Raw genomic sequence first — 24,623 nt, forward strand, 5'->3', positions numbered from 1 at the left:
CAGTACTCTTTTCTTGCGACATGCACACACACATATACCCATAGGCATAGTGCACACACACATACACCTATGCACATACACACTGTAAATGAGGTGGGGCGGGGGGAGAATGGGAAATGCAGTAGGAAAAAAAGGGAAGAAGAAATGACAACAAAATGAGAAAACAGAAGTCCCAGGATCACAGCAACAGAGATCCTAGGTTGGAGAGAATCTTAGAGATTGTCTAGTCCAATGCCCTTATGACAGATGATGAAATTTTCACAGAGTCAGGAAGACTTGCCCAGGTTTCCCTAGGTAGCAAGTAGAAGAACCAGGATTATAATCCCAAAACCCATGCTCCTTCCTCCAGTCCACAGTTCATACTCAGCAAGTACAGAGATCCCGCAGTAAGCAAGAATTGGCAGGTGGGAAAGACTGGATGGATATGTGGTAGTTTGGAGTAGGTGAAAGACACTTGGAAGTTAAGAAAGAAAGGGTGAACTTCATGACTGGTGCTGATACTGCAGCAAGCTCCTGTGACTGCAGTGAACTGTCACACATTGCTTTTCAAGAAAACCTGGAACATAACCTGTCAGAGATGTTAAAAAGATTTCTACATGTGATGGGAAGTTGAACTAAGATGACTTCTAGATGGTTCCTCCAACTTAGAGATTTTTGTGATTCCTTTATGCTTTGAAACCTAGTAAATGCCTTAATAGAGTTTCAAGACCCTAGAGAACAGTGTAATAAATTGTAGTAGCTAGGTGGCACAGTGCGTAGAATGATGAAATCAGGAATACAAATCCAACTTCAAACACTTACTAGCTGTGTGACCCTGAGCAGGTCACTTACCCCTGTATGTCTCAGTTTCCTCACCTGTAAAATGGGAATAATAATAGCACCTACCTCTCAGCGTTGTTGTGAGAGCCAAATTAGAAAGTATTTGTAAAGTGCTTGGCAAACCTTAAAACTCTATCCAAATGCTCGCTATTCTAGTGTGAAATGTTTTGGAGCTTTTTTCAGAAGAAAGAAACCTAGATGCTCGCATTATACTGCAGTTTCAAGGTAGGTAGTTGCAGTCTACTTACTGCACTTGACTTCCTTTCATGTTTGTTCTCAGTTCCCCAAATAGGGTGATGAGGGCTCCTCATAGTCAGAAAGTCTTAGCAGCACTCACCTTGGTAATTAAAGAAGCCCCTTGATCTCTTTTCATGGTTGGATGGAATTACAGTTCCGATGAAGAAATTTGCTATTGCAATGAGAAGGATAACCAGAAGTATCACTTGAGCCTGGAAAGAGAAATTCCAGTTAGACCAATGCATTTAAGGGTGACTTTTGGGTGATCAGGAGGAGGATAAATTTGACTTTGTTCTATCTGGTTTCGAAAGTAACGGGGTTTGTTCTTACCCTCTCTTGTGCAAAGACTAAGATGTGGGACTACAAAGTAATGTGTCAACTTTTAAAATATACACACCAGAATTCATTCATTCAACAAACATGAAAAAGTGTGTGCAGAGCATTATACTCGGTGCAATATAAGGTTCACATAATACAAAATCTCTTTCCCTCATGAAGCTTAGCATCTAACAGGGTGATAAGAAGTAAACATAGAAAATTGTAATAGACAAAACCGAGTGATAGGTGCATTACAGAGGTAATTAAATTTTTTATGAAGATTGAAGGGAAAAGTTATTACCTTCAAGCAGGATTCAAGGGACACTTCAAGAAGGATGTGACATTTGAATCAGGCTTCAAGGAAAATTAGGAATGTAATAGGTAAAGGGGGTGAGGGATAGCATTCCAGATATATGGAATCATGTGAGCAAAAGCAGAAGGGAGAGGGTAAATCACACATGAAAGGGATAAAAGGTAGAACCATTTCACTGGAATTTATGGAGGTGAACTAATGTAACACTAGACAGATAGGATGGTCAGTTTACAGAGGACCTTGAATGTAAGGAAAACAAGCTTGTACTTGACTTTGGAGGCAATTCGGAGCTACTGGAGTGTTTTTTCTTTAAAGCAGGACCTTTGTGATCAAAATTTCAACCTTTAAAAGTACTATTTAAATAACAGCCATAGCTATTATTGTCATCGTTAATATTAGTCAGAAATGCAGCTTACAAAGAGCCATCATGACATCACCCAGTGTAGGCTGTGCCAGAACAACCTTGCTTATGTTTTTGACAGGATTACTAAATTACTAGAGGAGGAGAATGTTATAAACATAATTTAACTAGATTTTACCAAAGCTTTTGATAAAGGATCTCATAATATTCTCATGCAGAAGGTAGAGAGATAGAAGTTAGATGATAATATAATCTGATGGATACAGAAATTGTTGGATGACTGAATTCAAGGAGAAGTTATTAATTATTCAGTGTTGACTTGGCAGGTTACTGGTGGAGTATCCAGAGATCCGTGCTTGGCTCTGTGCAGTTGAAAATTTTAACAATGACTTGAACAAAGTCATAGATGGTATATTCATCAAATTTATAAATGCCGCAAAGTGTGGAGGGATAGCCAACACATTAGAAGACATATCATTCAAAAGAATCTTGACAGGTTAAAACACTGGGCTTAATTTCTTTAAAGGAATTCATCAGGGATAAATGTAAAATTTTGCAGCTGGGTACAGGAAAATCAACTTTATAGAAATAGGAGAAGGGAGGCATAGTTAGACAGCAGTTACTTTGGAAATAATTTGGGGGCTTTAGTGGCTTCCAAGTTCAGTGTGAGTCAGTACGATATGGCAGCCAAAAAGGCTAACTCGATTTTGAGCTACTTAAAGAGTTTCCAGAAATAGGAAGGCAATAGTCCCACTGTACTATGCATTTTTCAGACCTCATCTAAAAAATTGTGTTCGATTCTTGGTGCCAGGTTTAAGAGGGATGTTTAAGAGTGTTTCAAGGAAAGCGATGAAAATAATGAAGGTCCTTAGGTGCCTGACATTTGAGAATCTCTTGAAGGAATTGAACATTTTAGCCTAGAGAAAAGAAGAATCAAGGGGAAAAGTAAGAGCTGTCTTCAGTATATGATGCATTGTCACATGGAAGAGGGAGGGGGTTTAGATGAGCTCTATTTGGCTCCAGAGGATAAAACCAGGAACAATGGGTGGAAGTCTCAAAGAAACAAATTGGAGTCGGAGGTTAGGAAACTTCCCAACCTCAAAAACTGTCCCAAAGTAGAATTTCCTGCCTAGAGAGGTTTTAGGTTCCCTCTCCATGGAGGTCTTCAAGCAGAGGTTAGACCTTTTGTGTATGGGTTGGCCTAATTGACCTCTGAGGTCGATTCCTCCTCTGAAATTCTGTAATTTGGAGTTGAGAATTTTCTACAACTATAATTATGGAGAGTTGCCCACATGTATTCATGGAGAGAGGTTCCATACTGGAAGCTTACTGTACCAATGGAATTATAGGTCAGGGTGGAGGTGCGGGAATTCTGAGATGCTCCCAGAACCTGCGGCATCCCCAGATTATACATCTGAAAAGTATATATGCAGTCTGCCATGGTTACCACCCATACTGTGGCACAGGGCTGTGTGTGAAGGAGAGAGGTGGTTATCTGATGTCCTCCACACACCCTCTCATCTCCCTTGACAAACCTTATGGGCTGCACCAGTTATAACTCATTCATTCAACAAACATACTAAGCCTTGACTGTGGGGCAAGGTACTTGGGGATCTCAGTGAAGAATATGACCTACTGTCAACCCTCACAGAGCTAACAGCTTAGTAGCGGAGATGACATATCCACAAATAATTATTTATTACAAGACAGAGTGTGAAAGTAAAACATGAGAGAACCAAAATAGCTGGAATGGGGGGAGGAAAGGGGAGGAGAATGGTGAGAGGCACAAGGAGCTAGACTGAACTCAGGCTGTAGGGGGCTGGAGACGGGAAGGAGGAGGTGGACCTTGTGTGGGAAATGCTGCTGGAAGTGCCCCCTCGGAAACACAGAGGGCACGGAAGCCCATAGACATCGTGTCCTGACTTTGCCTGAGCCCAGCACTTTGGAGGGTCTTATGTTCCACCTGGTTTTAAATTGCCCTTGTTGCCATGACAAGTAATAACCAAGCAATTTTCTTTGAGCATATGGTTCTCTGTGCTTCTCTCCTGGCCTCCTTCTCCCCTGTAATTTGTTCAGAAGTGGACTGGCAGTTATTGATACATCATTTTGAAAAATTCACCTTGGCTTCCCATTCCATTCCAGCCACTGAAATACCTAAAAGAATCACCACTGTAATGGAACCGATTATTCTGATGTCATTGGTTTTATCCACCATCATTGAGTTGCTCTCCTAGAAAAGAATAATAGGTACTATTGTGAACACAGTTTCTTGCAGATAGGTGTTATTAATACAATTAAAGGGAAGCAGAGATACTATGAATCTCTGTCTGCAGACTATGTGAAATTAAAGAAAATGATGGATCGATCAATTTCAGGGAATTAAAAAAAAAGAACCTTACAGCTCTTGTTTCCTGTGATTATATGCCCTTGGGACATAAGGTTAGGAGCTGGAATCTTAGGAGTTCATCCTCTTTACTTCTGAGGGGAAGCTATCATAACACCTTACAAGGGGAATTCAGTTTGGGAAGAATGCCACTTTGTTGGAGGTTTTTTTGAACTCCTGAGAGGGAGCAAATGGCTAAATTAAAATGTAAGGAGTAAAAATAAGTACCTGCTTACAGACTTGCTAAGTCATATATCTGAAAATGTTTGTATTAAAGATGCTACACTGTGATATCTACATATCCACACATATAAATATATGCACATATATGCATGTAAGTATTCATATACATTAGAAATATATACACACTTGTGTGTATACACATATGTATATATATATATATTTCACTTGTCTATTCATTTGATTCTCAAAGAAAGGTACTTTTGCTCAAATGAATTAGAGTCACTTAACTTTCCTGGTCCTCAGTTTCCTCATCTGTAAAATGAGGAAGTGTAATAGACTGTCTCTGACATCCCTCCCCCCTCTAGACAGATCTATAATCCTTTGGTCCAATAAACCCAATAATCCATGCTTTGGACAAATAAAAATACTTTGGGGCAGGGAGGAGCAACAAAAACCCAAGGAAAACATTTAAATATGAAAAAACAACCATTGAGGGAAGAGGGATTGTATTCCAGGAGAAAAATGAACAGGTTTTGTAGGTGGAGAGAGGAACAATGCTCTCCAGCCTTTATACCAAGGTGAAGGCCTAGGGATCTATGGTCCTATCACCATTTTAATTCAATTTAATTCAACAAGTATTTATTATTGCCTACTTATAATGTGTTAGCCACTATATGTTGGGCACTCTGCTAGGTTGGACATATGAGGACAAAAATAAGGCAACCTGTGCCTTCAAGGACCCACTGGGAGACTTGGACATCAATTAGTATATCCCCTTGACTCAAAGGAAACCTATTCTTTCACCATGCCAGACTGGTGAGAATCTAACTTGGAGGACTCCACAAACTTCTGAAGAAGTCGCTTTGATTCAGGGAGGAGTTGTCAATCTATGTCGGCACCCCCCTCCCCATCTCCCTTAGCTTTCAGCGAACCTTCCCATATCCCCTATTCACTATGAAAGGAAATAAATTCTAGAATTTATCATGCATTTGTACATAAGAAACAAAATATGACTTTTTTTTGTAAAGAAAACTTTGTTAGTTGCACAGTAACATTTTTAAAGTATCATAAAGTGTTCTGTCTTCAGTCCACAAAATTTTTTCACTAACAATACTACTTTTGACTCTGATTTCCTTCAAGTCCCACCTTTTTAAAGACTTTTCCATTCCTCCTTAATACCAATATCTCTCCTGTGTGATTGTCTCAGATTTATCCTGTATATATCTTGGTTATACATAGAGGTTTGCATTTTGTCTCCTTTCCCCCTCCCTCAATTAAATTGTGAACTGGAGAGCAGAGACTGTCGTGTTTTGGTTTTTTGTTTGTTTTGGTTTTTGGTCTTTTTTAATATCCTCTGCACTTAGCCCTATGCCTGACACGTAGTAGGTGCTTAATAAATGCTTGTTGACTTGATTTGACCTTTGGAATATAACTATAGGATAACATAGTTATTTTCCCACTATGCAATTTTTGGAGGTAACCATATTTTGAAAATTAGGAATCTCTGCTTCATCTGAGACACCTTACTGTTTGGAAATTCTCATGCTACAGTTTAAGTCCATTTTGCCTTATTTTTGTATTGGCAGAATTTGTTCTAATTCAATTCAGTTCAACAAGTATTTGTTAAATACTTTCTCAGTGCAAGGTACTATCTAATACCCTAGAGAAACTAAAAAACCTAATTCTCTAGCCCAAAGGAAAGAACATCCCCAATAATAATTTACCGCAAGAAGGTCAACCACGGTCTCGGCAAATCCCACTACATACATAGCGACAGCCACTGCATTGGCAAATGCAAAGATAAGGCCTATGGAGCCACCAAATTCTGGCCCTAAGCTTCTAGAAATGAGATAGTAGGCCCCACCTGTAACAGAAAGAGAACATTATTTAAATGTGTGGATTTCTCCAAGGGTCTATTTGGTGACTAGTTGTATTGAATTTGGAATTCTAAATATTCTGAAAATGTATCAACTTTCTAATAATCACAGAGACTTAGAAATAGTGTAGTATAATGGATAGAGAATTGGCCTTGGAGCTGAAAGCTCGGAGTTTGAGTATTGCTTCTAAAATATGCTGTTTGTGTGACCCTGGACGAGTCACTTAACTCCTGAGTCTTCTGGACAACTCTTGAAGTCTATAAATTGCAAAGAAGTTTACCTAACCCTAACCCTAACCCCGCATTAGTGAAGGGAGTTTCCTCACCTAGGAGGTCTACATGCAAATAAAATCACAGGTCTATTCCCCATCCCTAGATAGGAATTGGAGGAAGGACCTGGTCTGTCTCTGTGTTTTGTAAGGAGTCTAGCGTAGATGTTGTTATATTTAATCAATTAATCATGTTTGACTCTTTGTGACCCCATTTGAAAGATTTTGGAGTGGTTTGCCATTTCCTTTTCTAGCTCATTTTACAGATGAGGAAACTGAGGCAAACAGGGTGAAGTGAACTGTCCAGTGCCACACAACTAGGAAGTGTCTGAGGCTGGATTTGAACTCAGGAAGATTCATCTTCAAGTATTTTTAAAATTGTCTTCAAGTATTATTATAATCACCATTTTACAGATGAGGAAACTGAGGCAAATAGAGGTTAAATGACTTGCCCAAGGTGACACAGTTAGTAAGTATTGAGGCCAGATTTGAACTCAAGTCCTCTTGACTCTGATGCTGACACTGTATACACTGTGCCATTTAGCTGCCCCTAGCATAGGCACACCTTCCTTTAAACTCGATCAATATGTGAAAATCTAGAGTCACACAAAGGTGAATTACAAAATCATGAGTCATTCTATGAAATAATTCTTTGACTTACAAAATAATTTACTAAAGACTTTCTTCATGTAGGAGCTTCCCAAAATATAATTTAGCCAATATAATTTTCATCTCAGAAACATCTATCATATAAAACAAACTATTTCAGCACAGTGCTGTGTGTGCTATTCAACATTGGTTTGAATTTCCTTTTTTTAATCCAGGAGGGTGTGGATGTGTGTGTCCAGATGTGGATGGTGGGGGAAGTGGGCATTGGGGAGGGGTAAAGAAGCTCAGAGGTAGAGAGTTTTCCATTCCTGGAAGTAAATAAGCAGAGTAACCTCTTTAAGGGGAAGGGGCTACTTGGTGAGAATCCTGTAGAGGAGATTCATGCCTCAGCAGGGAGTTGAATTAGACCTCCTCTGAACTCTAAGGTCATTTCCAACTCTGAGACTGTATGATTGTATGATTTTATTAATAGCTGCCCCCTGTGGCATAGAAAGCGATTAATGGCTATTAATGCCCTTGCAGGCACAGGACTAGTAATTCTGTACAGTAATGATGTCTCTCGGTACATATGGAGCTCAGAAAAGGGCTGATTAGGTAATGATGAAGTGCCAATCAATGAAAATTCCATTTTTTAAAAAAAAGGTCTGACTATTACAAGCTAGAATAAAGAAATGACTTCTATTCCAGAACTTCTGCTTGGAGAGGAAGCAAGAAATAATGGCTCAAATGTTGGACATGAAGACAGGGGACCTGGGTTCAGTTTCAGATAGGTAGGGTGTTTGAGGTAGGATCTGAGCCCAGGTCTTCCATAGCCCTTGACTTGACAAACTATTGTTGACGTAGTCTTCCAAGAGTCTCTTGTAAACCTTCGTTTGCTCATCTACAAAACAGGGTGAGCAATAGCCCCTCCTACACAAGATTTTATGTGGATCAAATGAAACAGTAAGTGTATTATGTATGCATATTTTTGTTGTTCAGTAATTTCAGTCATTTCTGACTCTTCATGACCCAATTGTTTTTTGACAAAGATACTAGAGTGGTTTGCCATTTCCTTCTTTAGCTCATGTTATAGATGAAGAAACAGAGGCAAATAGGGTTAAGTGAGTTGCGCAGAGTAACACAGCTAGGACTGTTTGAACTATTTGAACTCAGAAAGACTCATCTTTCTGACTTCAGGTATTTTACATTTGAGGAAACGGAGGCAAACAAGGTTAAGTGATTTGCCCAGAGTCACGCAGCTTGGAATGGTTCTAAGGTCAGATTTGAACTCAGGAAGATGAATCTTCCTGTCTGTAAGCCCAGCACTCTATCTACTATGCCATCTAGCTCCCCCCATATATGCCTACATATGTGTATGTGTGTGAGTGTATTTATATTTTGCAGATCTTAAAGTGCTATATAAATTCCAATTATTATTAATTATGGAGGAGGGAAGGGATGGAATGAATTAAGGAAGACCTTTAAAAGGTCCCTTCTTCCTCAAAATATCTTTTACTGATCTGAAATTCCCGTTATTGGAAGAATGTCTTTTAGGTTAAGGAATCAAAAGTGCAAGTTAATGAATGCTGGGTAATTAGAGTGACTAACTCTAGCTCTCAAAAAACAAATGAGAATGAATCTCCCTCCCTTCTTTGAAGAGGTAGATGACCCTGGACATGGAATATTGCGCAGATCTGTTGGATTTGACTGAATGCTGGTTAGTTTGGCTGAAATGCTTTTGTTCCCTTTTTCTTCTCCTTTGTTATAAGAGAAGGATAGCTCTGTGCTGGGAGGACGGTGGTGTATACTGGAAAATGAAGTGATATCAAAACAAAAGGAATTAACGTATTTTAAAGTCTCAACTAAAAGGCAAATGTGCCATCAACAAACATTAATAAGCCCTTACTGTGTGGTAGGCACTGAGCTACAGAGCTGCTCCTTAAAAGCCACTGTCTCACATGAACACCTTAGTATGATTAGTGTACCTAGCTAGTTAGTCACCTTTGCACTGAGGATATCACAGTAAAAATAAGTCTCATTGATACAGTTCTTTAAAGTGCTTTACAAATATCTCATATTATCCTCACACCAACTTGGGGAGGTAGGTGCTATGGTTATCTCCATTTTTTCAGATGGAGAAACTGAGGCAGGCAGGTTTTTTTTAAAGTAACTTTCCTAAGGTGACACAACTTGTAACATCCTGAGGTTAGAGTTGAGCTCAGATGTCCCTACCTCCAGGTCCAGAGTTGTGGCCGCTATGCCACATAGTTGTGGCCACTATGCCACATAGTTGTTGCAAATGCATAAAACGTAGACTTGATAAGGGAAGTCAGATGGTATACCTGCTATGTGCCAGGCCCTGTGATAAGTAGAGACATGTAAAAAACAGTGACTCAAGGTTCAGTCAGCTAGAGGAGAGACTGAGGGTATTGGATAAGAAAAGAGGTCATGGAAAGGAGGATGAAAGCATTTTGACAAACTTCAGAATTTTGCTTGGGATCAACCCTATTCATAAGTCTTGAATTTCCCATGCCACTTTGCCATTGGTACTATGGAGTGGTTGGTGAATGAATACTGGAGACAGTAGGTAGAAATCTGGGGAGAGGTTCTCAGGATTGAAAATGTAGATAAGAATCCGAAAAATGTAGAATGAAGACTAGGGATGCGTGTCTCAGACTCTGGGGAATCTCCTGCTTTTCACCATTGCACAGCTATAGACCTTTCTACTCAGAAAGGTAGCCTTTGGACTTGAAGTCAAGCAGTCCTGAATTTAACTCTTGATGACCATTATTCTCTCCGTGAGCCTCAGTTTTCCTGTTTGTAAAACAGAAATAATAATTCCTGCAGTACCAATCTTATGCAGTTGTTGAGAAATGTTCATGAGACAATCCATAGAATGGATTAATGCAGCCATACGTGGCCAGTTATTTTTATTATGAAGACTCCTTGGGCAGTATCCATTTCCCCAATCAGGTTTAATCGCAGGAAATGGATCAAAGACTGAGTCTAGTGAATAGTTCGTCTTAGTTGAGGAGAAAGTTGACTGAGAATTTAAATGTTTTTAAAGGTTTTAAAGTACTAGTAATGTGCCATAGAGATGCTAATATCACTTTCAACTTTCAAAAGAAACCAGGTTTAGATATTTCCATATTACCGAAATATATGCCCCGTGATATAAATGAATGAACTTACCTCCTCTCACTACTCCATTTGTGCAAATAGCAGACATAGAGATACCTGTTAATGTTGTCACTACCACACTTAGGCCAATGATGATGACTCCAAGACCTGAAAAATCCCCAGAAAAGGCATTTGGCTCCAATACTTAGTGAAGTCATCAGCACTTGAAAAAGGAAGACGAGGATAGCGTCCTGCTTTGTGTAGACCCTGAAATGTTCTGAATGTTCATTCTCACCACGCCAGGCCCACGTAGTACCTGAAATGTACTAAACTTTAAAAGCAAACTGAATTTCAAGATTTGTTCTCCAAGAAGACACTTGGTATTAACCTGAAAAATGAAATGTTAACATGCGGATGTCAAGGATCGAGGAGATGTCACCTGAAACGCACTGAAGAAATCGGTTCATTAGAAATCTTATTTAAAAAGCACTCACACAGAATAACTGGCTTGGTCTTTACACACATTACCTCATGGTTCCTTTGGTGACTCGTCTCAATCAGCTGACTGGCGAAGTCCTCCTCAAGGACACTGGGCCATGTTCTCATTCCCACCCCTCAAAAAGTAGCGAATGAAAAGTTTTTGCCTACCCATGGTGATACTGAGGGCATTAGAAACCATAGAGATTTTACCTCCACGTACAAACCCGTTAGTTGCTATTGCAGAAGTAGACAAGCCAGTAATAGAGGTTACCATGGTGGAAAGAAGAATTATGAGAACTCCAAGACCTGTCAGCAATGAAAGATAGAAGATGTTATATTTAACTTGTATTCCTATAACCTTTGATTTAAGCTTTCAGGTCCACGACAGAACCTGAGGACTATATTGGGGGTTCTCTGTGCTCCGGAGAAACAGGGCTGACATGAAACCACTCATTCTGCTTTTAAAAGGGAACACAATTCATGGCACAGCCCTGAAAAGAAAAATTGACTAAAGCAAAAATCCGGAGAGAAAAAATATGCAGAGAGGTTGTTTGACCTTCTTGCCTGAATGAGAACCTGAATAAGAAAGTTGTGGGGCTGAGGATGATTACGGTCATTCCCATTTTATCTGTGTCCGTCTTGGCTGAAAAAAAAATGATCAACTGGGATTACCTTTGAAAACACTCCAGAAAGGTCAGTGGAGATCTATCTGAGCTCATGTTACCTTGATTTTGCAAGTGGGCATATATGTTACAATTGTGATTACCTCCTCTGACAAATCCGTTTGTGGCAATAGCAGAGGTGGATAAGCCAGTGATAGCAGTCACTGTCACGGCTAAACAGATGATAATCACACCAAGACCTCAGTTGGAAAAGGAAAAATAAAAGTAGTTAAGTGGTGGAACAATCCATAGATCGTTTGTATAAACTTCCACAGGTCTAGAGAGATCAGGGGAGATCTGAACTTTTTGGGACTCAAGTCTAGAAAATGGGATGGGAAAGGTTCTCAAAATGTTTTCCCCTCTTTAGTTTCCTACTCCTTGTAGTGATGGAGATGAGGTCCAGGAAATACAATGCTATGATGTTGGTATACCCGTGATAAGCCAGCAACTCTAGCTGATCAAAATGAGAATGTGATTCTTGCAATTAGCAAAGTACTGGAAAGCTATGGACCAATTAATTTTGTGCGCCACAGCTAGATGACGATTTCCTCGCATATCACATACAAACACATTTCAGATTCAGGGTAATAAATACTTATTAAGTATCTACTATGTGCAAGACTCTACATCCATTTTGTCATATAATTAAGGAGAAATATAGTTAATATTGTAGATAATTCTCATTGTAAGAATATGTTGATATTATAATACTTAGTACCAACCCTTTTCCTTAGAATTCTCCCTTTTAGTAGAATTATTTCTGGGTGAAAAGTGGTAAAAATTGAAAATTCCTGTATATCAGAAGATACCTGTGCAGGGTATTGTGCTGAAAGGAGAAAGGTTTTGCCCAACTGAAATGAGGCAGAGCAAGGGCATAGTGACTAGGGCGTACAGCCATTTCACCTGGCTTTCAGCATCTTCCGAGCCAAACCCACTTGTCCTACAGCAAGGAAAGTCTCAGTAGGGATGGTTGCCAGACCTTATTGTTGAGAGATTATTTGACTGATAGGGAATGAAAGGAAATGGCACAATCTCTGGCCATGACCTTTCAGAAGAGTACACAGAGGGCACATAAAGATGGAAACAGGATGAACTTTCAAAATCAGAGGTTGACTATTTGACTCTAATCAATTCTAGCTTCAGTCAGACCTTTGGGAGAAGCAAAATAGGATGATATTGCCTCACATCAGAGGCAAACTTGTTTACTGCCCTGTCATGCAATGAGCTAAGGCACCCAGGGCAGGAAAGGGGATAAGCAACAGGTAGAATTTCCATCTGAAATACTCGATCATTTTTCATAGAAGCCAAGAGAGTTGCTCTTGGCTACTTTCACCTGGTCCAAAGAGATGCTGCTTCTAACATTACCACTGGTCAGTTCCATTTCTTCTGCTTCTAGGTATCGGGACATTTTATTCAGGTCTGCCCAAGACTGACCCAGAATCAAAATAATTGTCTTTTCTTTTGTCTATCCCCACAAAGAGAATACAAATGGGACCCAGGAGATGACTTAGTCAACTCATTTAACTTTCAGTTCATGGAAGTACCTACTAAAAAGTCACAGTAGCTTATTCCATAATAAGTTTTAACTGCTCACTAAAGTGCCCTCTTTGAGAATTTTTTTATGTCCAGACTAAGGATGTTTAAAGAAAAAGCCCATATTGTACTCCTATTCAAGTAGAATTTTATCCCTCTCCCAAAGTCTGCTTTAACTACTTCAGAAAAAGGTTCATAACACAAAAACCTTGTTGTGCAATAAACAGTTAAGCAGAGAATATTATTGTTAGAGAATCGCAGTTTCACTCTAGACATGTAAAAGGAGATGATTTCGAAGAGTAATGTAAGATCTGATTAAAGTTCAGATGATTATCCAAACATATGGATGTTAAATAAGTTACATTAAAAAGAATTACTCTTGCCCTTGGCTGCTCTCACACCTCCAAACAACGTAATGCTTCTTGATGATCTCAGTAAGTTACTAAACTGCCCTTAAAAAACTAATTTCGCATGAAACCCTAGAGCAAACATCTTGGCAATATTAAGATGCAGATTTTCCATGGAACGGCATCTACTTATCTTGGACCCTCTGGCAGTAAGCATTCATTTGATATGCATCATAAAACAGGCAAGCAGCCCTTTGTCAGGAACTGGGCTATTGCCAAACATGAAACATGGAAAGCTATGTGATTTGACTCCATTTCTGGACAACACAACTCGCCTTTTGCTCTTTTAGGTAAGTCTTTGGGTGGTTCTGAATGTGTGGCTGTGTTGAGGAATGGTGGTAATAAGTAATGACCAACTATATCCTGAATTACAAGTGGTTCGATAATGATATACTATCAGAGAAGGTTCTAAGCTAGAACCTCTAGAAGACCGCTGAACACTACCTGTCAACTCTTCTAACAAAGTGTATGCATAATTTACCAATATAAGTACAATAACAGCACAACCTTGGATTCCACGATTCTGAGTTTGTGGTTCAGTCTTTTCAGCTGTGTCCAACTCTTTTTGACTCCTTTTGGGGCTTTCTTGACAAAAGTACTGGAGTGCTTTGTGATTTCCTTCTCCAGCTCATTGTACAGAGGAGGAAAGTAAGGAAAATGAGATTAAGTGAATTGCCCAGGGTCACACAGCTAGTATCTGAGTAACAAGATTTTAATTCAGGTCTTCCCGACTTCAGGCCACCTCTACCCACTGTGCCACCCAGCTGCTTCCTGACTGAAGGTCCCTCTCTGCTATGCATAGAAAGGGAGTTTGTTGAGTGATATGGTAGAGTACACAAAATATAAATAGAAGAGAACAAACTAAACTTTTCAAGCCCTCTTAAAATCTCCTTGGTGTTATTGGAAGTGTCCAAACAATGTACTCGTTATAAATGTTTATTATCCGGTCATTAAACTTACTCAGCCAGGACCTTTCTCTGGAAGTACTTTGTTAACCTTGATTAATGTTACTCTCTGTACCTGAAAGTAGTGAGGCTGCATTTCTTTAAAAAAAAAAAATCTATAATTCAACCCTATCGCTAAAATCCGATCAGCTTTTCATGAACTTCTTCTTTTCCCAAACCTCAGCCTTCAATTTTTTTGATTTTTGTGAAATGTTGCTTCATAGTCTTGAATGTATGTTCTATGATGAAGGAAAGTCAAGTGGATATTGCAGTAAATAGATAGCCTGCTGGAGCTGGAGTTTAGGAAGTCCTGAGTTCAAATCCAGCCTCAGACTCTTTATGTGTGACCCTGGGCAAATCACTTAACCGGTGTCTGCCTCAGTTTCCCCATCTGTAAAGTGGGGATAAGAATGATGCCTATCTCCCAATGTGGTGAAAATCAAGAGATTTTTAGTAGTGTTTTGCAAATCTTCGAGCAATATAGAAATGTTAACTATTAGTAATATAGGTACTAATATATACTAATACTAGCATATGCATATATGAATATATAGCCATAAATGTATCCATATGTCTGCATATGTGTACATGTATACATATGTATGTATTCATTCTGGTTTAAAAGTTTCACAGAGTATATATGTTTACCTTACCGTTATGACTGGGTTAACAGTCTGGGAAAATTCCAATTTGACAGGGGTTAATTTTTCACCTTTTCCCCCTTCTGACAAACACTGTCAAAGACATTTTAAAAATGGCCCCAGGTCTAAATGATTTCCCTTAACTCTCATTTCACATTCAGCATTAATAGTGAAAAAATGTCGCAGAATGGCTTTATCATTGACACTGGTGAAAATTATGCTCAGGGAGAAAAAGTGCCTACCGATTCCAGCTTCCCCTACAATCCAGGAGAGGCGAATGAAAAGCATGACGCCCCAGATGTTCAGCATGCATCTCACCTGTGGATTAGAGGGATAAAGATCTCTCATCAATGGTGTTGAAGGGATACAGGGCCAAAGCACCTATGGTAAACTGGAGGATTGTCTTTTCTAAACCATATTAACACTTAGTTTACTGAACATAGCCCACTGACTTTTCATAGAACACAGAGTTTTCTCACCAGCACACCTTTCACCCATCCGAACTTCACAGTGCCTGCATTAGGGTCTTCCTCTTTGTTTTCGGATTGTTCCTCCCCAGGCATCCCATCCCCATTGGCAACTCTGTCAACAGAGCCTGGGGTGACGGCCACGTTCTACAAACAGCACAAAAATATATTGTTTGGTCAAGGAACAACTGCCTCCACAAGAAGATCAAAGACATATGACACCAACTGACACATACCTTTTGGAAGAAAGGAACAGAATTCTTATTCTAAGCACTTTTATGATGTATTGTCTGCTACCCATGGAAGTTACGTGCTTGATTTTAGACTTCTCAGTGAATAGTGCGATGTATCTTGGACTTGTCAGTGACAGAACTCTAACTCTGCCATTCAAAAAAGTAATAGTGATAACCAACAATCATAGTTCTTTATGATTTTCAAAGTGTTTTCATGCATGTTTTCTCTTCATTTTTCCACAACAACTATATGAATTTAGGTGAGACTGGTGTTATCATCCCCATTTTAGAAATGAGAAAACTGAAACCTCAAGAGGTTAAGTGCTTTGTGCAAGGTCATATAACTAGTAAACTGAGTCAGAAAGCTCTGAATGCAAATCTTACTAGCTGTGTGACACTTTGCAAGTAATATAACTTCTTAGCCTCATTTTCCTCATCTCTAAAATGGAAAAGATAACAATTACTCCACAAGGTTGTAAGGATCAAGTGAGATACTGAATGACTGTAAGTCATTCAGTCATTCAACCAGTTTGGTTGTATGTACTAGGCACTATCCTAAACTTCAAGGATACAATGAAAGGCAAAAGCACAGTCCCTGTTCTCGAGGAACTCACATTCTACTGGGACGGAAAACAAGAGATATTTAGTTCAAATGGAGGTTACCCACCTGTACAGACTGTCCCAAAAGTCTTGGTGTAGTTTTAAGCCACTGGCTTAAAAAAAAATAAGCTACTGAAGTTATTAGCTTAAAACTACTCAAAGACTTTTGGGACAGTCTGTATATATGAAAAATTTTCCTTCTTAGAGGGAAGGGACTAAGATCCTATAGCAGGATTATAGAGTTCATGGAGGGGAGGAAAGCAAAAGAAGACTGGAAAGGTAGGTAGAGGCCAGTTTATGAAGCACTTTAAATGCCAGACAGGGGATTTTGTATATGCAAGGTATTTTGCAGACCTTAAATTATGATCTAAATATTAGCAATTATTATTATTAATCACTAGAACTGAGATTATCTGGCTGCTTGCCCAATGAGCTTTCTCTTATACCACTCTGTTTTTCTTTATTAAATGTACATTACTGTAAAAACGTATATTATTCTGAAGTGACATGATTTCAAATACACCAAAATAGGACCCAGGGATTAACTCTGGTAAATCTGTCATCTTTGAAGACTGAAGGGAGAAAAGTTACCTGTTGGGTTATACACCTTCTGTGTCTGAGTTTCCTGACTTTCTGAGTAAAAATGGGTGAAACCAAGAAGGGAGAATATATTAACAGGTGTTACTGTCAAATTTTTCTGGAAAGTACAAATTAAGCTATCCTTTATTAAATAAATATGACTCCTGTTTTTAAGAGAATGGGGCAAGGGGGTCTAGGGAGAAAGGAAGGAAAAGAGAGACAAAAGAAGAGAAAGAGAAGGAAAGAGAATGACCAAGTGAGGATCATTAAGGGACGTGTTGGGGTGACAGGAATGTGAAATCCAGAAGTGTAGGACCAACCAAATGTAGGACACCTGGTCTCTTTACCTTGGGCAATTTATTTAACCTCTCTAGGGCTGACTTTCTTCAGCTACAAAATGAACATAACACCTGTTCTACTTAATTCATGGGGTCTCTGAGGCGAAAATGAAATAACATATGTACAAGTGTCCTGCAAAACCCTGCACATGCAAGATGCTAATATTATGTCATGGGAAACACCTTCCAATCTGACCTTGAGACTTTTGCCTAAGAGCCGTTGGATGTGCTAATAGTACTGCACAAGATTGTTTAGAGTCTCCTGATTCCTGGGCAAATGGGCTGAGCAGGAAGGGGATTTTCTCCTAGTTTGGACCTCTTATTCATCCAAGGAGCAGAAAATAAGAAGTTAGTCACTGATGTAGTGACTATCTGCCTTCTTTTTCCAGTGAGGAAGACTATCTCAATGACATCATATTGAGAATTATTCTTTTTGGTCTCTGTTAGTTCCAAAATTTTATGATTGTAAATGCCCTTGAATTAATTGGATGTATTTGGCCCTGAAGAACATAGGCACTTCAAATGCTTCAATAAGCCCTACTGCGTGGCCCAACTCCCTAAAAACTCTATGTTTCAAAAAGCCAGGGCAAGCTGTATGGAGAAGTAAGATGTACTTGCTTTAGGTGGCACAGCCTTCGGTCTTCAGACCAAACAAGCCTTCATTCTTGACAATTTCTCATCAGTCCCTTTATAAAGTATTATTTTGCAAACTTAGTTTGTCTCAATTCACACCGAACAAGGCTGCAAAATAGCAAGTTAGTATTTCTAATGAATCTTTTTTTCTGAGAAAGCCTAGAAATGCTGCTGCTGTTACCATCACATCCATTGTAATGTTCTCTCTTTGGCCATTCCGATGTGCAATAAACATCTGTTATCATACGGCTAACCTTAAAGGTGGGGATTGTTTCATGTGATACAGACTTGGTGTCGTAGACACCATCTAGTTCAACTCTCATTTTACAGATGAATGGTCTCTCCTCTATAGTAGAGTATATAGTAGTATATAGTGTATAGTAGAGTGTGTGCTAGAGTAAAGATATCAAAAAGCATGGCCCGTAATACTCATGCAGCATGAACCAGATTAAAATGTATTGGCAAATATTTAGCAAAATAAATAAAAACAATGAAACATAATGTTTTCTAAGTCAATATGCAGTCCACAAGAATCCATATGTATGATATAATGGCCCTCATTTCTTTTGGGGTTTTATACTATGATCTACAGCAGTAAAATGATTAATGAGTTAATGGCATGATTGAGACTTGTAACCAAGCTTTCTGCCTCTTAGTCCAGTCCTTTTCCCAAGTTTTCTTTCCTTTTTCCTATGGATGCTCATTATCTTGCTCCTCTCATCCTCTTTGCCTTGTCTTTTAACCAAATATTTGAGTAAATATTTGGTATTTGAATATTTAAATAATTATTTAAAGGACTCAAAGTCTGCATGATTGTCTAGCATTTAAGGGCTGATTTCGTCTTCTTTCCAGCCTCGTTTCCTTTCCTGTTCTTCTTGTATCACTATTCTTTATTGGCTCTTCTCTGAAAGGGCAGTAGAGAAAGGGAGAGAAAGTAAAATTAAAAATAATTTATTTTGCAACTTGGCAACACTGATAAAAAGGTTTGAGTGGGTGAGGGCAGTGCTGAAATAAATAGCAATAGTTATGCATTTGGAGCTGCATCAGTAGAGACAGCTGCCTACACCAGTAAATAGCAGATTTGCCTTCCCCTCTTTTCCCCACCAAAAAAAACCCAGAAATTAAGTTTATTGATTACCTAGGATCTCCCTTGTGCATACTCTTTCTGTTCCTACTAGCACTGATTATTGAAAGTTGTCTTCATAATTTGGGGAGGGAGTATGACTCTGGAGCTGTGTGGAAATTCCTGCTTTCATACAGGTCATCACTTCTTATGTAACTCAGTGTCTTAGAGAGCTGCCTAGGACACGGAAGGGATGACTAGGGCTTAAGGTCACATAGCCAGTAGGTCAAAGGCAGAATCTGAGCTCAGCTCTTCCTGAGTCTGAGATCATCCCTTTGTCCATCTTGCCACATTGGCTGTATGACTTTATGGAGTCACAGTCTGAGGGAGGGAGAGAGGGGTTAAGCATTTCCATACTGCCTGCTATGTGTCAGGTATTATGCTAAGGTGTGTGTGTTTACAAATATCTCATTTCATTCTCAAAATTACCCTGAGAGAGGTGCTATTATTAACCTTCTTTTACAGCTGAGGAAACTGAGACAAGCAGAGTTTAAATAGCTTGTTCAGGATGACACAACTAATAAGTATTTGAGACTGGATTTGAACTCAGGTCTTTCTGACTCCAAAATTAATATCTCATACTTTAGGTTTGAGTTATGTAGATACCAAAACTTGAGAAATGAGATCATATCTGATGGGCTGCCTGGCTGTGTGCATTATTAGTTTGTAGTTTAAGGCATAAATATTGTTTGGAATCATTTATGAGCCATTGAAAATTCTGATTGTCTTTTAAAGGGGTCTTAGAAGATTCCAGGGATTAGATCCTTTGGAGGGTTGTTTCCTCACCTATAAAATACTCTAAATCTCTGATCCTATAATTGGAAGTTTCAGGTTTTAGATTTAACTTTGAATTCCACGAATGAAAGAAATTGAGGAATTTGTTAAACAGTAACTGTGAAAGGTCCCCATGATGTTGAAGTGTTGATCTGTAGGAACCTTTAACTGACCTTGCTATTTTTTTAACTTATTTGGAGAAGTAAGAGTGTTGTGTTTTTGAGGCTTCCACTGATCAAGCTTCTGCCAGGTATTCATCAGCTGTGTTCATTCAGGCAGAGGGCATTTTCTGCCCCCTGGGTAAATATGGGGGCTCACAGCTTAAGTCACTTATCTATTTATGAAAGAATTATGAACAGAACCCAAGTTTTCAAGACTGACAAATCTGCACTTGGGGATTCGGTCTAGGAAAGTGATCTGCCCTGAAATGAACTCAGATGGTGATTAGTATTAATATGTTGATAAATAAGAATCCCAATAATTGTGAACTAATTTTCCCCTCCATAGTAAATTCAAGTAAGTTAAAGGAATGTTTAACTTAAATAAAATTTCCCTAATGAGCCTTTTGTCCCAGTGAATATTCTTCCTGGTCATAGTTAACAAATTCTTCAATTTATTGCTAGAACCTCATATAAATGTCATATTGTAAACATGGCCAAAAAAAGCTTAATAAAATAATCAACTTTCTTAATTATTCCCAGTAGAGTAAGTATTGGGCTATTTCTCCACTGAATGAGTATGTTTAACTCCTAACTAATTCTTCAATTTAAAAAAAAAGAACTATAATTTCTTTTGTACAAATCTTTTACTCAATGCACCAGTATATCAATAAACTTCCTAAATGGAATAAGGATCTCTTTTGGATTTTCTCATTCTTTTGGTTCAGTGAAAAGATCACTGAACTAGAAGTTAGGAGACTTGACTTTGCTACTAACTCAACGTAGATCTTTCTCTAGATACAATCTTTCTAGGCTCTAATTTTCTCATCTGTCCAATGGGGAAACAATTCTAACTTACCTATCTGCCAGGGTTGTTGAGGGAATTGAATAAGATCCTATATATTTAAAAAAAAAATCTTTAGAAAATCTAAAGCAGTGAAGTAACAAAGGGGGCATCATTGTTTTCATGGAAGGAAGGTTGGCCATGGAGTTGGTTAGTATTACCTGACTGCACTGGTTCTGTCTCAGAGTGACAAAAAGTAGAGGCTCATTCTTTTGTAAGTTTTGTCACTCTACCTATATTTCTCAGAGGGCAAAGCAACACCAAATTTCTCTCAATTCCCTTGAGAATCAAAAGAGAGATTGTGACCATTTTCCTTTAAAATAGGGTAAGGGGAACCATAGGCAGGAAGTTTCTCAGTAGACCTAAAGATTCTGGGCCAGTGTAGGGTTAGATGACTCAAGTCTCAAAGGCAAAAATTCAAAAAGCTTTGTCACGGCCACTTAAAACCAGTTATTTCCTAGTGCTTTGAATTAATTTGTTTGTTCACACTCTTATTACCGTAAATGATGGCTCGGAACCTTCCATAAATACATTTTAAATTGTTTAGCTTTAGGGAACTATTATTTATTTGCCAAAAGTTTTACCTGTGCATTAAAGACACTCAGGAGGTAAGAAGTCAAATTGCATGGGATAAAAGGTTTTCTGTGTGTGTGTTCGTCCTTCCTTGCTGAAGAAGACCGTGCCACCAGAGGAATGATGACATGACTTGCACTTGACTTTGTTGTGAGTGAGGGAGGGCTGTACAGGTCACCAGCCTCACCTCTCCTCCAGAGCCATCTGAATCCAGTGACCAGATATTCATCAGGATGACTGGAGATGACCCAGGATGAGGCAACTGGGGTTAAGTGACTTGCTCAAGGTCACACAGCTAGTGAGTGTCGAGTGTCTGAGGTGAGATTTGAACTCAGGTCCTCCTGACTCATGCACTGGTGCTCTATCCACTGCACTACACCTTTTCTGAAGAGTCCGACATGTACTTCACACAGTTCATACCCAAGAGAGGGTAATTATAATGAAAAATCAATAAAAGAAGAAAGATAAAATAATTATTTGGTTTTATTTAGTGCATGTTGTGAGTACTAGATCCAAAAGAAATAGCTTTCTATCTTTCTAGATATCATTAGGGCAAAGGTAAATATCTAAGTTCCAAAAGATATTTCCCATTTACCAAATATAACTTTTGTTGTGAAATCCTAGGTCCAGTCCAAAAGGGAAAAAAAATACTTTTGGAGATTCAACAATCTCTTTTGTGAAATTTTCATAACACCTCTGAGAGAGAAGGAAAGTTCTGGTATGATTTAAAACCTAGAAATGGGGGTACTGAGGCAGAAAAATTCAACAGATTTCCCTGATCTAATAAAAGACTGTGATTGAATCTGGGTGTCTCGCTCTGCAGTCTGTCCTACACACTGCTGTCAGAGTAATTTTCCTTAGGGGTAGATATGAGCATGTGACTGTCCTATTCAATCACCTCCAGTGACTTCCTTTTACCTTTAGATAAAATGTAAACTCCTCTGTTTAGCTTTTTAAGTCCTTAACATCTTGGCCCTGACTGATCTTTTCAGCATCAATGGACATCACTCTCCCTCCAGCGTTCTGTGATCTAGCCACATAGTCTTTTCTTTGACACTTACAAATGATATGCCACATCCAGTTTCTGGGTCTTTGTTCTGGCCTTTCTGCATTCCCAGAATGCATTCCTTTTTTATCTCAGACTTGAAGACCCTCTTCCTTTTAGATGCAGCTTTAGCACCATCTTCTGCATACAATACGTCCTGAGTTTCCCCAGTGCTGGTACCCTCCCTGCCACACTATTTTGTATTTAATTACCTTGTAAGTACTTATTTATTAACTTTGTATTTATGCTGTGCACACACACATGTGTATGTATGTATGTATGTATGTATAAGCACTTGTCTCCACCATTTGAATGCAAGCTCAGTGTAAAGCTTATTTCATTCTTTTTCTTGGTATTCCCAGAGCCTGGCACCATGCCCAATGTATAATAAATGATTAATAAATGCTTGTTGACTCTTTGATAAGAAAATTGTGTGATCTGCTGATATCCAAATCTGTCACTAAGCAGTTTACCAAATTTCGGTGTTCAGAATGGCTTTGGCATAAATAAAACTTTTGCAAAAATCCAATAAGGAGAACTGAGAAAGATAAGTTGGACTCTCTTTTAAAGTTAGGCCTCTTGCAGTGCCTTGAGCTCAGTAGACATGTGGACGATGTACATTGAATTGATAAGATTTATTATTTTTTTAATTTAGGTCTACTAGGTTTTTTCTTTTTTAAAATATTTATTTTTACAAGCATTTATTATCTTTCTCTCTAGTAGGTTCTTAATGAATGCTCATTGAATTGAATGATAAAAATGAAAAGAAAAACTCTTGAAACAAATATGTTTATTTCACGTTAGCCACATCCACAAATGTATGGTTCATTCTGTATTTTAAACCATTGGTTCTCTAGTAGGAGGTAGACAGCATGCTTCATCTTTAGTCCTCTGGACTGAGAGTTAATATTGTGTTGTTCAGAGTGCTAAGAATTGCTTTTAAGAGTATAATGGACTAAAGACTTGGCTTCTAGAACCAGCTCTTCCACTAAATTACCAATAAGACCTTGGGAGCTTAATCCCTCTGAGCTTTAGAGTTCTTACTTGTAAAATGAGAATAAGGTTAAACTTAACGAGTCCTAGGGTCTCTTACAAATCTAACATTTGCTGTCACTCTAATGCATCTTTGTGAAAATTCCCTTCTCTTACCCCTTTGGTGTGCACTGACCGATTACTAATAGGAGGTCCATATTACATTCCTCTCTTTCTAAAGGTGCTGTTACTGCAATGAATTCTTCAAGAGCTAGGTGGTACAGTGGATAGAGCACCAGTGCAGGAGTCAGGAGGACCTGAGTTCAAATCTCACCTCAGACACTTGACACTCACTAGCTGTGTGACCTTGGGCAAGTCACTTAACCCCAATTGCCTCATCCTGGGTCATCTCCAGTCATCCTGATGAATATCTGGTCACTGGATTCAGATGGCTCTGGAGGAGAAGTGAGGCTGGGAACCTGCAGCACCCTCCCTCACTCAAAACAAAGTCAAGTGCAAGTCATGTCATTTCTCTGATGGCATGGTCTTCTTCAGCCAGGAAGGACAAACACACATCTTCAAGAGCCTACCTTGGAAAATTCCTTGGAAGCTCTAGCTGGCACCAGTACAGCTCTCTCTAAGTGGAGCCCACTTAAATTCAAATTTTGCTGTATCATATAGTCTACTATGTACATTAATCTAGTCTTCCCTGACTTTTAGAGTTATTTATAATGTTGACATCAATTAATGTTTTATTGGATTCTAGATTATGCTTTTTTTTTCCATCCCTAAACCTGTTGGGGGTGTAAGCTCAGTTCTATGTGGACAGTCTTGGGCGGGTAAAGGTGAGAGCTTCTAAACCTTAGAGTTCTCATGAGGCCCCCCAGGAAACAGCAGGGAATTGAGGAGTGAGATCTCGTGTATTTCCGCCTCTTCCCGTGAGAACGTGATGGGAGAGAGCATCCCCGCCCTCGAGACTGGCCCGGATCTGGGCACACCTATTGTTATCTAACAGGCACGGTATTCAGGTGCAAACTATGCGGCTGGAGAGCTTAATTAGGATCTGGAAAGCCTGAAGGCGCTCTTAGCTTGGGAGGGGTCGTTACAGGACAGAAGGCTCCGTTTTTCCTCTCTTTGCTCTCCCCTCCCC

At 39.0% G+C, this 24,623-nt stretch overlaps 1 protein-coding gene and 1 long non-coding RNA gene across 4 annotated transcripts in view; one reads left to right on the forward strand and one right to left on the reverse strand.

Moving 5' to 3' along the window:
• LOC140513522 (uncharacterized) overlaps positions 1-1,184 on the forward strand; it is a 134,752-nt gene extending 133,568 nt beyond the window's left edge. The window contains exon 4 of the long non-coding RNA XR_011970215.1: positions 976-1,184. This is a non-coding gene — a long non-coding RNA (uncharacterized lncRNA). The remainder of the gene's footprint in view (positions 1-975) is intronic.
• SLC12A1 (solute carrier family 12 member 1) overlaps positions 1-24,623 on the reverse strand; it is a 129,163-nt gene that overhangs the window by 95,051 nt on the left and 9,489 nt on the right. The window contains exons 3-9 of one of the 3 annotated variants that reach the window (XM_072623267.1): positions 15,614-15,748; positions 15,377-15,452; positions 11,714-11,809; positions 11,158-11,253; positions 6,339-6,478; positions 4,168-4,278; positions 1,157-1,268 (exon numbers count right to left, since the gene is read on the reverse strand). In XM_072623267.1, coding sequence (XP_072479368.1) covers positions 1,157-1,268; positions 4,168-4,278; positions 6,339-6,478; positions 11,158-11,253; positions 11,714-11,809; positions 15,377-15,452; positions 15,614-15,748 — 766 coding nt within the window. The remainder of the gene's footprint in view (positions 1-1,156; positions 1,269-4,167; positions 4,279-6,338; positions 6,479-11,157; positions 11,254-11,713; positions 11,810-15,376; positions 15,453-15,613; positions 15,749-24,623) is intronic. The other 2 variants (XM_072623265.1, XM_072623266.1) reach the window with 2 other exon arrangements.

Source organism: Notamacropus eugenii, chromosome 7 (assembly GCF_028372415.1).
Source record: "Notamacropus eugenii isolate mMacEug1 chromosome 7, mMacEug1.pri_v2, whole genome shotgun sequence".
Lineage (NCBI taxonomy): Eukaryota > Metazoa > Chordata > Mammalia > Diprotodontia > Macropodidae > Notamacropus > Notamacropus eugenii.